Source organism: Rutidosis leptorrhynchoides, chromosome 3 (genome assembly GCF_046630445.1).
Source record: "Rutidosis leptorrhynchoides isolate AG116_Rl617_1_P2 chromosome 3, CSIRO_AGI_Rlap_v1, whole genome shotgun sequence".
Lineage (NCBI taxonomy): Eukaryota > Viridiplantae > Streptophyta > Magnoliopsida > Asterales > Asteraceae > Rutidosis > Rutidosis leptorrhynchoides.
The window spans coordinates 424,574,041-424,588,344 of record NC_092335.1 but is presented as its reverse complement, the minus strand read 5'-3'; the positions used below and the strand labels follow the sequence as shown (position 1 = coordinate 424,588,344).

Below are 14,304 nucleotides of genomic sequence, written 5' to 3'. Positions count from 1 at the left end.
CTCTTGTCATTTTTTTTTTTGAGACGCTATATATTCCTAACAGATATATAGCACGTGTGCTCTCAAAGTATACCGGTCGCACAGCCTAGTTCCCAGTATGAATGGTTTGCGTACAACACGGTGTGTTTTTCAAGATATATGAGTATATCAAAATTGTTTGTGTGCGAGTGGGAGATGTTGGAAATTAATTATTACTAACACCCACAAACATTTTGAGTGGGAGTGGTTAGTTGTCTCTATCTCATTCCACTAAGTAGATGTTTATTTTGAGTGGGAGTGGTTAGTTGTCTCCATCTCATTCCACTAGTAGATGTTGATATAAAGGAATGGGAGTAGTTAACCCATTTAAAAGTAGATATCATCATTGATAGAACAATTAACATTCGAATAACATACAGAGATACAATTCTTTTGAGAGATTGTAAGTATACTTGTTCAAGTGGAACATTGCAAACCGTCGAAGGAATTTAGGCCGTGAAACTTGAAAGCCTTCCTTTTGGTGATCGCTTTCCCGATCGGTGATCTAAACCTCGATCCTATCCGCTTCCGCTACGTTTATTCGGGTACGTTCCGAATTCTCCAAATTCAACACAGCTAAATCCCAATCGTTACACTCTCGCGTCTTGCATAATACTTCACGATTGATACGCCCATACGTAAAACTGAAGACTTTCGCATTCCTTTGTATTTACTAACCACTGGAAAACTTTGTATCTTATTCGGGATACAACAACTGCCCAACACATATAAGAGTCATTAAACACCATCTCAATTCTCGCCAACCAAATCGCCCACAATGCTGCCAGCCGTATTAAGCTACAAGTCTTATCCGCCTTAAGACCCATCCTATGTCATCAATCTAACGAAAATTCACTAAGCTACAAGTCTTATCCGCCTTAAGACCCATCCCATGTCACCAATCTAACGAAAATTCACGAATCGACGATGGCATAGCCCACGAAATGCACCACCAATTAAACAATGAAGCCCAAATATTTCGTGTCCACAAGCAATGTAAAAGAATGTGGTCAATCGATTCGCCTTGCTCTGTACACCATCCACACTTATCGTCCGATGCGTCTCTCAAACAATTTCTATAACTTGGAACTTCTTTCACTTGAATATCACCATGAAAAGCTAACCAATGAAAGATAGCTATCTTTGAAAGCACCACTATGATCCATACCACCTTGACATATACACACTACTGTTATATATACATATACATATATTACATATACATACAGATATAAATATAAATATACATATACATACTGTAAATATAAATATACTATACGGATATAAATTTATACCTTTCTCCTTTTGTTTGTGACTTCTCTTTTTAGAAGGCTCGGGTTGAACCAGGTCTTCTTGAATTTGGATGTAGTTGATCAATTTGTTGCTCCATTTGTTGTTGATTTTGTTGTTGTTGCCATTATTGAAATTGTTCCCATGTTCTTTTTGTTGCATTAGAACGAATTGTTGTTGATCTAGCATCATTGGTGGTGGTTGGTTCCCAAATAAATTTCGTTCAAGGCTCGGATTTGGAGTGAGATCCAGTAGACATACCCGGATGATTTGGTTTCCTGAACGCCAATAGATTCGTCATGTTTGTACCAGGCGAAAAACTAAAGTTGTTAGAGCACCAAGAGTGGATCACCAAAATCACCGTTTTTTCGCCTTTAAACATATCCGACGTCGGGTTCCCGGCGTTGTTGACTCCCGTCCGGCGTTAAATCACCGTTGCCGCTCGCCGTTATCAGCCAACGTCGCGTAGGCGACGTTGAATCCCTGTGGGTTCCCCCCCCCCCTTTTTCCCTTTCTTCTTCCTTTTCTTTCTTTTTTCTTATTTTCAGTTTTTATTTTCTTAATTTTTTGTAGTTGCAGACGTACACGAAACAAGACGAAGATTGAGATTAGGTTGAGAAAAAAAGCCTAAAGTAAATAGTTGGGCCAGACATAGACTCATGGGCCTGATTTAATAAAAAACATTGGGCTCTAACTTTTTTAATATGTTTATTAAGGTTGCAAAATTCGCTATTTGGGGATTGATCGGTCGGGACTTTCGAAGGATTAATCGGTAATTCGGAGATTAATCGGGGATTAATCGGATTGTACTGTACACATTTAAATATTAAATTTCAAAAATTATATGTATAATATGGAAAAAAACCATAAATATAAAAATAAACTTTAACATAACTGTCTAAAATTAATTATTTTGCTCAAAACTATAAAGCTCTAGTGAAAATTCATGTTAAAATATTAATCGTTTTTTACTTTGGCCGACTTTGATTACCAAATTCGATTTTAATCCATCAATTGGCGTGGACCGTTTAATTAAACGGATTTTTAAAAATCGGAACGGATTGCTCTTAAAAATGATTAATCGGAGATTAATCGGCGAGTAATCGGGTTTTTTACAACACTGTGTTTATATACTTCTTTAATTAATATATATATATATATATATATATATATATATATATATATATATATATATATATATATATATATATATATATATATATATATATATATATATATATATATATATATATATATATATGTGTGTGTGTGTGTGTGTGTGTTACATTATATCCTCCGTATATATATATACCTTTTTGTAATTTAAATAAATTACAATAATAAATGAAATGATTTTATTTTAAATGAATTAAATAATAATAAAAAGTATAAAATAATCATACTAATAATCAATAAAAAAATAAAATTATAATTGACTTCTCTGTTTTGGCTTCAGTGTTAAATCCAGTGTTAAATTTAGCACTGAGATTTAACACTGAACGACTCCTAGTGCTCTTAGTAAAAAATTGAGTGTTAAATCCAGTGTTAAATTTAACACTGACATTTAGCACTGAACGACTACTAGTGCTCTTATTAAAAAATTGATTGTTTTGATTGTTGGGGAATTGATTATTTGGATTTTCATTATTGGATGAAGACGACATTTTGATTGTTGGGTAATTGTAGTATAGAAGAGTATGAAAGAATGTTTAAGGAAAAAAAAAAATGGAAGGATGACGGATGTATGAAAGACTATATATACAAAAAAAAGGATCTGATTAAAAAAAAAATTATTCAAGCGTAACGACCAGCAGCAACAATATTCAAATCAGTCAAATTCGAACACCCAATCATATCTCGACAAGTATCCTCGACGACCGTTGCGTGGCTTGTGGTCCGCTCCAACGACACAACTCGAGCCACAACAGCCCCATAGAGCCCGTTGTGGTTGTTGTGGGGCAACGGATTGGGATCGTTATCCGGCATACCGAATGGTCATAACAAGTTTTCTTGAGGAGTGCAAGTCTGCAACTAATGTTATACTTACAAAACACCCATAAAATAGACTATTAATACGGAGACACGGAGTAAACAGACATATTTGTAAATAAAGTTATAGAAAAATTAGTAAAACTTTTTAATCTACTTATCTCAGAGAAAAGATAACCAAGATGAAAGCAAAATCAATATGACATGTCAAAGACAACAATTTGATAATAATCCGTAAATTACTGCAAAAATTCAGAACAATATATAGTAATAATGTATGATGCTCAACAAAACAGTTGGAGATAAACTGGAACAAACTAGAAACAAAAGCAACAGATTCAAAGATACCATAACTAAATTCAACATCCATAACGCTCGTTTATTACTTATCAGCCTTGGCAGCAGTAGCAGCAGCTTGACCCCTAAGACGACCAGTCCTCCTGGCGGCAATAAGACCAACCTTTTGTCCAGGTGGCGCATCACGACGAACAGTACTTGCATGACCGATATGTTGATGGTTACCACCACCATGAGGATGCTCGACTGGATTCATAGCAACACCCCGAACCTTAGGCCAACAGTTTCTCTTGACACGGAACTTGTGATATGCGTTTCCGGCCTTCAGCATGGGCTTTTCGGTACGTCCTCCACCGGCAACTTGACCAATCATGGCTCGACATCCACTTGGAACAATCTTCTTGGCCCCAGATGGAAGCTTCACTCTGTAAAACAAAACACCAAAATAGTAAACTAATCTGTATGAAAATTACAAAGAAAATAATCTTGAAATTCATTTGTGAACAGCAATTATCATCACCAACATCAAACTAATCAAACTAAGATATAATAACGGGCAAATAATCCATAAAGCATCTTTCCAGATAATAAATTACATTTCTGTATACACACCATATAAAGTTAATATAGCAACTAATGGATCAAAGTAAAATTTTTCAAAATCCCAAAACAGAAGATCAACTAAAACAGCAGAAATACTAACACAATGCAAACCACAACTTGCCATAACATATGACATATTCTGGACACGTATGTAATGTAGGATATTGAAAATAAGTAAATAACCCGGTGAACAAACAGGCAACCTAAAAATTATTTATTTCAAGTAAAACAGCAAATCACTCATAATGCATCTAAATTTGTATACAAAGTCAACTAAAAAGCATCTAAATTATCAAACAATTTCAACTAAAAGCACAAATAATAACTCAAGCTTCTAGATTCATATTCCCAAAACATCATCATATGTTATATGAAATCTAAAACTTTTGAATCACAAAAACAAATTTATATAAATTCTAAGAAGTTTAACTTGACATTTTGACAACAGCAATACTGAACCATTCAAACAAGATTAGTAGATTAGCTAGGGTTGCAAAAAACTTGACAAATTCATTTATAGCTTGCCACAATTTATCAAGTTATTCTAAGCGTTTATATCTCATTCTTATTACAATTTAAAAAGTGGTTAATATTATAGTTAACAAACAATAATATGCAAAATATCCATTTCAAATAAATCCTCAATTCCAAAATATTTCATCCAAATCGTTAAAAAAAATCAACTTACACCGCTAAGCATAGCACAGACTACTAAATTCTAATTGCAAAAAACAAAATACATCAAAATCACAGTAAAAAATCAGCATTCAGCATATATCAAAGCAGATAAACAGTAGAGCATAACACAAAACACTAATTAATTAATTAATTATTAATTATAATTTTAAATAAACAAATAGAAAAATTATACCTAGAGGTACCGTTATCAGGATTATGACTGATAACAATAGCATAATCACCAGAAGCCCTAGCAAACGAACCACGGTCACCAACGTGATGTTCAACGTTACAAACAACAGCTCCTTCAGGGATAGATCTTAACGGCAACACATTACCGACCATCAGATTAGCCTTCTTACCACAAAACACGAATTGACCTGTGTACATCCCTTCAGCTGCAACAAACAGTTCCTTTTGGTGCTTGTAACGGAAAGGATGACGGAAAGTGACGCGAGCAAGCGGCGCACCACGTCCTGGATCGTGAATGATCTCAGTGATTACTCCTTTTAGGTAACCATTGCGTTCGCCGAAATCGAGACTGCGGAACCTTGCCGGACCCTTACGGTGATGAGTGTGAGATTTGAAGATGGAGCCAGCTCCCTTACGTTGCGCTCTGATGACTCTACCCATTTCTCCGGTTAGGGTTAGAGATTGGTGGTAGCGGCAAAATGGAAGGGTTGTGAAGATAAGGAACGTGAAGTGATGAAATAGGGTTTATATGAGGGTATGGTCTCTTAACCTAGAATGTATTGGGCCGAATAATAGTTTAGTTGGGCTATTTTATAAGGAGATATTTGGAATGGGATAGTAGGGCTTTTAATGAGGCTTTAAAGAAGCTAAAAGCTGTAAAATATAAACTTGGCAAGTTCGTAATCCTCGTTACTAGCAAACAAACTTAATAATATTAAACGGATCTAAACTCGGCAAGCACACTAAGAGTGCTCCCAACGCATGCGCCAAGGCTCCGCCCAAGTTTTAGTCCAGGAGGACACTGATGGCACCATTTAGCCCAGCTCTAGTCCAGGGGTCTAGCCCAGCTCTTCCGCCCAGGTTCTTGTCCATTTACAACATATTTGAGGACGGCTGGACGTATATATTGCTTGTACCATGAGCATTAAAGCTTGTAACATCTTTAATTAAATAATTTAAGTGGGTCCCAATTTATTTGAGGAGGTATGTCATTGTTGGAAGTGTTTAGTCCAGGTTTAGTCCTGGGAAGAAAGTGAGATTGAGGTGTTGATGTGGCGCTGAATGGTTGGTTAGTCCTGGAAGAAACCCTTTCATGGTTGGGAGCGCTCTAAGGGGTTTTTTAATTTTTGCCGGAAAAAATGTAATAACATCGAAATATCAACAAATACATCGACACAAAAGGTAAATCAATGGGTTCCAGTAAACAAATAACTGCAAAAGACGGCACAACTAAACAAACCTAAATAAACTAAACTAAACATGGTGAAACCGCATATAACTAGGAAATACAATGTGACTAAAACTATAGCATATGGAAACTAAGTACTAGCTACACTAAACCATTCCCACAAGTACAAAAGCCATCGGTAAGAACGCAGAGACGTCCAAGCCAGCGGGATTCATCAACCATGGGAGACGGTTAGGAGAACACGGACCGTCACAACAATAAACCTTCAGGTACTCGCCGACAAGCTGCCGAAAAAACAGTCGACTAGCCGACCACCTTTAAGGATCACAAATCGCTTAGGACCCCAACGCAAGAGAGAGTAGCAACTAAATCAATGAAACGAGGTGAACATGAGAGGATCCGAACACTGCACCGTCACAAAAAAGTCGGTGGGAAGAAGAAGTCCAACCACCACCATGCCATTACCGCCACCAAAATCCAGGAACCATCATCGAAAAATTTTCACAACCAAACACCACCATGAACTAGAAGACCAAGAAAGGTACTCGCCTCCGAATTATAAAGGAATCGGACTCGAGGATTCCAAAAAAAAACAATCCAACTCTAGCCGTGAGCCCGTGGCTTTTTAAAAAAAAACGTCAACAAGAATAGACATTTCGTATTTCATGTAGTGAAAACTCTTATCATTACTCAGTAGTAAAATAAAGAGTTGATATTTTAACTAACATTTTTTATCTTTATTAATCCACTTATAATTATGATTAATTTATTAATATTAATATTAATATTAATATTAATATTAATATTAATATTAATATTAATATTAATATTAATATTAATATTAATATAATATTAAAAGTAATTAATTACTAAGTATTAAATGTATTACAATTCTTTATTTTTTAATCCAAATGAATTTATTAAATATTTATCGCTATCCTTAAAATAAAGGGAGGTGATCCTCACACACCACTTTTTGATCTTTCTACATCTAAATTACTATTATACTATTAATTATATTTAAATTGAAGTTGTGATGTGGTCCAGCAGTTGGTGGCCTGCCTCCTTTAGAGGAGGTCAGGAGTTCGACATCCATTGACTACATATTAAAAACACAATTTCATCTCTACCACGAGTGAGGTTTTATTTGGCCGTGCTTTTGGATTGATTTCAAGGTTTCCTCCCAGGCAGCGATGAGAGCGGGGTTATTATCGTTGTATCGGCGTAGCCGAAATGAGAGATGATCGCAACGGGTGGTTTAGTCCCTCTCGGGTAATCTCAATCGTTGTAAAAAAAATAATTATATTTAAGTTAATAATATAAATTCGTTTTATTTTTTTTACCTTTTCTTAATAATGAGAAACAATTTGAAAGAACCGAGTCGACCACTAGAACTCCTACTCTTAGAGTTTCCAACCTTCAAAGCAGCTGCTTTTACGCTCAAATACAAATGAAATTCGTGCTCAGTCTATTGTTCCCTTGGTGCGCTCTCATTGACGGTATAAATTTGTTCGTTCGAGAAAACAACTCTCTAAAATAGAAAAGTGATTTGTGAGGGCCTGAAATAAAACCTCAAATCCTCGAATGTTCCTTTATACCAACTAGTAAAAAAAGTCTGCCACTTCGTTGGCTAAAGAAAAAAAAACTGTTCATCGGCTCGGTTACTGTTCATCGACTCGGTTACTGTTCATCGGCTCGGTGGCTCAGGTTACTGTTCATAGTTGTTGGCTGATATAGTTATTCAAATCCTCGAATGTTCCTTTATACCAACTAGTAAAAAAGGTCTGTCACTTCGTTGGCCAAAGAAAAGGAAAAAAAAAACTGTTCATCAGCTCGGTTACCGTTCATCGACTCGGTTACTGTTCATCGGCTCGGTGGCTCAGGTTACTGTTCATAGTTGTTGGCTGATATAGTTATCGTAAATGTAAATGTAAATGTAAATGTAAATTTACTTTTACTATTACCATTATAAGCCCTAGAACCAACATCACTTCCACTGTTTGTTCAAACGCCATTATTATTCCCAATTGATCGTTAAAAAAACTTCCAAATTATCCTTCAAAAACTCATCGTTCGTCTAATAATTACATTCAAAATCAAATCTTACAACACCAACTTTCCTTGCTGATTCGTATACCTAGGGTTTTGTTATTGATACTAATCGAATTTCAAATTAATGTATATATTATACGTACACAAGTTATAGCTGTTACCGATTGTTTATAATGAAGAGAAGCTATCAACATCAATCATCATCATCGTCATCATATTCAGGACCTCCTAAATCCAAAGCTAGACACAATCCAGATGGTAAATATTTCATCTTCTAATGTATTTATATTTATTATCTAATTTATATACTTCCTTGCATATGAATATATATCAGTGTATGTAAACATATGCATTCTTTTGTTCTGAATGATTTGGGTGTTTTAGACGTTTCGTGTTATGTGTACTTGATTTGCCAGGTGATGCGTTTCTAGAGGACGAAAGCCCAAAAAATTTTGCGAAAAAAGTTGCGGAACATTACAGTGCGAGGACTAACCAAACGTTGGACGAGCGAGAAGCGAGTCCAATTATTCATTTGAAGAAGCTTAATAATTGGGTCTGTAGATTATGATTTGCATTGACTGGCTTATACTATAGTTAGTCTATATGGTATGGTGTGATTTGTGGTTTTATTGGTTTGATGCTGATGTTATATTGTTCGAGCAGATTAAAAGTGTTTTGATTCAACTATATGCAAAGAAAGGGGATTCAGTTCTTGATCTTGCGTGTGGCAAGGTAAAATAGGTATCCTGTGGTTGATAGGTTTCATTTATGTGCTTTTTTAATTGTTTGAGTTTTATTTGATGATTAATCTTGATATTGGATTAGGGTGGTGACTTGATCAAATGGGACAAGGCAAAAATTGGATACTATGTTGGCATTGACATAGCAGATGGTTCGGTAAATTTCTTTGAAATCTAGCCATCTTATTAATACGTTGATTGAGTTTCATGTATATACTTTTGTTAAGTTGTTGTACGATCATTTCGTGATTAATTTTTAACATTTTAACCTTGTCCTTCTCTTGAGAATTTCATAATTATCACCTTTTGCAATCACAAAAATATGTTGCAGATAGAAGATTGTCGCACTCGTTACAATGGTGATGCAGATCATCATCAGCGTCGTAAAAAGTTCACCTTTCCTGCTCGACTTTTATGTGGAGATTGTTTTGAGGTGACTAATAGTATAGAGTCTTATTTACTCGTGTGATTGGAACATTTTTTATATAGTCAATTTTACGCGATAGACGTCTATATTTACATTCAGAATATCAATTTGTCTACTAGTAACTGAACTGTATGCTTATGATACTAAGCTGGTATATCTTTTAGGTCCGACTGGATAAAGCTTTAGCTGATGATGCACCTTTTGATCTATGTAGTTGCCAGGTCAGTAAGTTGTGCTACACAAGGTTGTAATTTTGACTCGACCAATTTTGACTGATTTTATGAGGAATGTTTTACGTTGCAGTTTGCAATGCATTACTCGTGGTCTACTGAGGCACGTGCACGTAGGGCCTTGGCTAACGTATCATCGTTACTTCGTCCTGGAGGAATATTTATTGGAACGATGCCAGATGCAAATGTTATAGTGAAAAAGCTAAGAGCAGGTTTCTTACTCCTCTTTTCTCTGTTTTTCAGTTTAAACTCGTAAGTTGCACGATTGAATGTGACAACCTGTGCAGACTGCTCAGATTGGGTAGGGGTCAAAATGGGTCAACAGATAAGGTCCGATTGGGTTAACGCACTTTTATTTGGTTGTCCAAATCTTGATAATAATTATTGCGTTAATTATATTTACAAAATAATATATATTTATTATTAGAGTAATATAGTTTTCTTAGGTTAAGAAGTTATATGCATCAAAAACAAATGGTGGACGACTTTCAACGTGTCTCATACCTTCCATTTATTGCTGTCTTCTTTTACTGTTTGGACCCGTTGAAGGTAAAACACAATTCTAATTCTTTTCATTCCATAAGTGAATGCCTTGAAGTTCGGGGTCGCCACATGTACATCAGATGCACAAGTTTGAGTCTCTTGATGTGAACTTTGAACCATGTTCTATTTGATTATTCAATGAAAATAGATGCTGTGTTTCCATTTTTAATGCCAAAACCTTTACCTATTTTATGTTTTAGTCTACACAAATTTGCTTTCTTAGCTCACGAGTTGATATTATTCCTTATCATGCAGCCGATGGATTGGTCTTTGGCAATAGCGTATACTGGATTCAATTTGATGATGATTTCTCAGAGAAGGTTAGTTCTTTATTTATTGCAGCTTATAATCATTTTCTTCTAGTAAGTAGGAACCTTTACTAGGTTATTAAAGAGGCTAACAGTTTTACATGTTTCATGTTTGTTTTTCAGAAGTTTAAGTCTTCAAGTCCTTTTGGCATAAAATACAAATTCCACCTAGAGGTATGTTCGAGTATATTACATGTATCAATTGTGTACTTAGTTTTTGCAGAAGCTGTATATGTTTCACGTGATCAAACTAGTTGATGTGTATGTGAAAAATCCAATCGTTTTGGCTCCAAAATTCAATTTTTTAAATTACTAATTGTATTGAAAAACATAAACATAAAGTGGTGAGTAAATCATTCTTTGCATCAAAACTCTTTTATACTGTATAAAGACCGTTCTTGTTCATTTTTGTTGTTGAATTTGAAATTGGGGATGTTTTTTTGCAGGATGCTGTCGATTGTCCCGAGTGGGTTGTTTCGTTTCCCGTCTTTAAAGCACTTGCAGAAGAGGTATCTGTTGCGTTTAAAACACACAACCTTATAAATTGTTAATACACAAAAGTGTAGAGTATTGCTGTTATTGTAAGTTAGTTATTGACAAAAAAGCTAAAATGGACAAAAAAGTGTTTGTGGGTCAACCCAAACAGGCGGGACCGTTTCTGCCTGCGTACTCAAGTTGACCTGATTTGTGCCAAATCTGTTTAGAGTATTGATGTCCCTAAACATGCATGTACCCAAATTATGTTGCTAGAATGATTTGTTTGTCTTGTAATCTAAACAAAAAAATTCTGTTTTAAAATTGCAGTATGATTTGGAGCTTGTTTTTGTGAAGAACTCACATGCATTTGTTCATGAGTACATGAAGAAACCTGAATATATTGAGCTCATGCGCAGACTTGGTGCATTGGGTGATGGAAACCAAGACACAAGTAACCCCCTTCTTATCTTACTTTCTTGATTCAATACCTTTGTATTATAGAGGATGCTTACTTTTTTAAGAAATCTCCAGGTACAATTTCTGCTGATGAATGGGAGGTGGCTTATCTATACTTGGCGTATGTGTTGAAAAAGGTTAGATTCAGTTACACTTATACATAATCTACGCGTTGAAACACATGCATTTGTGAGTCGGGTCGAGTCGGACGTTGACTAACGTTGACTTTAAATAATAGTATATATTTAACACACACACACCCACACACGCACGCGCACGCGCACGACTGACTGACTTTGACTTGACTTTGACCTACTCAGACTGACTTTGACTTGACTTTTTAGCGTTGACCGACTAATTAGACGTTTTGGGGCGAAACGTGATGAGCTAGTCACCAAACCGACTAGTCGTCCGAGACGGCCGCCGTTTACACTTGTCAATTTTGTCTTGGATAGAATTATTGGTTTAAATCCGCGATGTCGTGGGTTATAAACTACTAGTGTTATTTAAAGGGGTCCAATTTGCATATCAATCTTGTAAGGATTAGAAACATATCTTGAATTGCAGCGAGGCCAACCAGAACCTAATCGAGCAAATGTTAGAAGAGACAAAGGGAAGATGCACCTCGAAAAAGAAGACATAACTTATATCGATAGCTGATTTGGAGTCGCGGCAAGCTCATACTAAACTAGTAAGAAAACATCAAGTATATGCAAGCTCATACTAAACTAGTAAGAAAACATCAAGTATATGCATACAGAACATCTGGATTGAGTTGCCTTTTTGGAAACAGATGTTTTGTATAATAAGTTGGATAGTTAAGATGTTAGTAATGCTGATAACACGATCTTGGTGCCTGTCCTGTATTTTTGTTTTTATGGCCTCATTTGGAAGCCATTGATACATAGTGATTTGACACACTGTATAATTGTATTGTACCAATTGTTAAGTATAGTTTATGCTATGCTATAAAGACTGTTAACCTCTGATGTTTTCTTTGGTTGCCAATAATTGGGACGATTTAGTGCATGTTATGTTTCTGTGTCATATTATTCAACAATACTCCCTTCTGGTCAACTCTTATTTCTCACATAACCTTTTGAACAGATACATGTATTGTGATGTTTTCTTTGGTTGCCAATAATGGAATGTAAAGGATTGGGACGATTTAGTGCATGTTATGTTTCTGTGTCATATTATTCAACAATACTCCCTTCTGGTCGACTCTTATTTCTCACATAACCTTTTGAACAGATACGTGTATTGTAAGAATAGATGACCACAAGCCTTTATTTCATACACAATATGAGATACGTGGTGGACCATTTCATCAAAAAATGAAGGTGGAAAGTACATTTCAAGCTGACAAAGAGTAAGGATAATATCACTTTGCCATGTATCCAAAATAGCCGGATCAATCATTTTTGAATGGATCACGTTAAAAAGCCAGCAGAGCTTTGTGATTGTATGTCGGATTCGATCATTAAGTATTTTTACGAATTGCATTGGGTCATTAAAACCTGACAATCATGAGACTTCATACCAATAAGTTTATTGTCTTTCATCAAGAACAAACTCTTGATGTTAGCAGAATAGTCGGATGGAACTTTAACACCATGCAATCATTGGCAATTTTTTTCGACCTTTAATAAGGTATAACAAGCGACTGACAAATAAGGTTTCTTTCCTACTTTCGTCTTCCCCGGATGAAGCTCATGTCGAATATCCATTTCGGCCATGTCATTTCGAACATTAACTCCATCTTTCGTCTTCCCCGGTATATTCCACAACAAACATATCAAGCTGTCAGAAACATTATAATTATAATTATAAATATATTCAATAGAAACTATGTTTAGACTATTCATAGCATTATTTTAATACTAAAATTCGATTTTCCAAAATGACCCTCCAACTTTGGTCAAAATACAAATCGGCCCCCCAATCAGGGGGTAAAACGTCAAACCAAAATACTCACAAAAAATCTTAAATATACTTCGCCCAAATTTTCAACGGGCCATATCTTCTCGCTCGCCGCAAGTTAAATTTTTCCAACAATACCGTTCAACTCGAAATAATTCTATGAACAAAACGCAACTAACTACTCACAAAACGGATGCTTTTTAAAAAACACTAAATAGTTAGGCCTACCTTTCATACACGTTGACTTTTTTTTTTCAAACACTGGGTTTTCCATTAGAACCTGCTTTGGAGTTCCGCTGCGAAGCGCGGGCTCCTTAACTTGTTTTTTTTCAATTGCATAACATCAATACAATGTCGGACATGTAAATATTTCCAATACAGTAAATCCCAGAAAATAGAACTTTTTTTTTCCAAATCCCTTTATCTCGACTTGTATTGCTTTTTCCAAACACAATGTTAATGTTTTCAACCCTGACAAATGAAGTTTCCCCATCCAACACTGGCCTTACACTACCAACCTCAATATTACCATCAAACAAGTTTTCCACCATACGATATGGATACCTTATCGGAAGCGCTCTTCGATGTCCCATAAACAGTGGTTTCTTACAGTTTTTTAACCATATCAAACATGTGTCACTTTCTCAAATAGGACACGCCTTCATCTCTTTGGTACCGTATCCCGATAAATTTCCATAAGCCAAAAAATCACTTATGGTGCAAAAAATCATGGACCACAAATTGAAGTTATCTTTCCTATATGCATCATATATGAAAGGACCCGTCCATACCGATTATAAATGATTCACGATAGTTGATTTCATTGCGAGGTATTTGACCTCTAAATGATACATTTTACAAACATTGCATTCGTTTTTAAAAGACAAACTTT

The 14,304-nt window shown here is 35.4% G+C and overlaps 2 protein-coding genes across 2 annotated transcripts; one reads left to right on the top strand and one right to left on the bottom strand.

The window, feature by feature from the left end:
- Positions 1-3,497: 3,497 nt before the first annotated feature.
- LOC139897832 (large ribosomal subunit protein uL2) lies at positions 3,498-5,559 on the bottom strand. Its single transcript, XM_071880543.1, has 2 exons — positions 5,069-5,559; positions 3,498-4,019 (listed from the first exon to the last, which is right to left on the bottom strand). The coding sequence occupies exons 1-2, from the start codon at positions 5,506-5,508 to the stop codon at positions 3,680-3,682; spliced, it is 780 nt and encodes a 259-aa protein (XP_071736644.1). The 5' UTR covers positions 5,509-5,559; the 3' UTR covers positions 3,498-3,679.
- Positions 5,560-8,274: 2,715 nt separating this feature from the next.
- LOC139897831 (mRNA cap guanine-N(7) methyltransferase 1-like) lies at positions 8,275-12,495 on the top strand. The gene is made up of 13 exons (XM_071880542.1): positions 8,275-8,566; positions 8,725-8,861; positions 8,972-9,040; positions 9,134-9,205; positions 9,380-9,481; positions 9,640-9,696; positions 9,779-9,917; positions 10,504-10,568; positions 10,680-10,730; positions 11,003-11,065; positions 11,361-11,484; positions 11,565-11,626; positions 12,057-12,495. The coding sequence occupies exons 1-13, from the start codon at positions 8,482-8,484 to the stop codon at positions 12,147-12,149; spliced, it is 1,119 nt and encodes a 372-aa protein (XP_071736643.1). The 5' UTR covers positions 8,275-8,481; the 3' UTR covers positions 12,150-12,495.
- Positions 12,496-14,304: the final 1,809 nt, after the last annotated feature.

What these genes read in the sequence shown, in the direction of transcription:
- LOC139897832 (XM_071880543.1), bottom strand. Translation starts at nt 5,508, where the DNA reads ATGGGTAGAGTCATCAGAGCGCAACGTAAGGGAGCTGGCTCCATCTTC. An exon ending in CCTGATAACGGTACCTCTAG is followed by an intron (nt 4,020 to 5,068) that starts GTATAATTTTTC and finishes TTTGTTTTACAG; the next exon opens with AGTGAAGCTTCCATCTGGGG.
- LOC139897831 (XM_071880542.1), top strand. Translation starts at nt 8,482, where the DNA reads ATGAAGAGAAGCTATCAACATCAATCATCATCATCGTCATCATATTCA. An exon ending in AGCTAGACACAATCCAGATG is followed by an intron (nt 8,567 to 8,724) that starts GTAAATATTTCA and finishes TTGATTTGCCAG; the next exon opens with GTGATGCGTTTCTAGAGGAC. An exon ending in ATGATGATTTCTCAGAGAAG is followed by an intron (nt 10,569 to 10,679) that starts GTTAGTTCTTTA and finishes TTTGTTTTTCAG; the next exon opens with AAGTTTAAGTCTTCAAGTCC.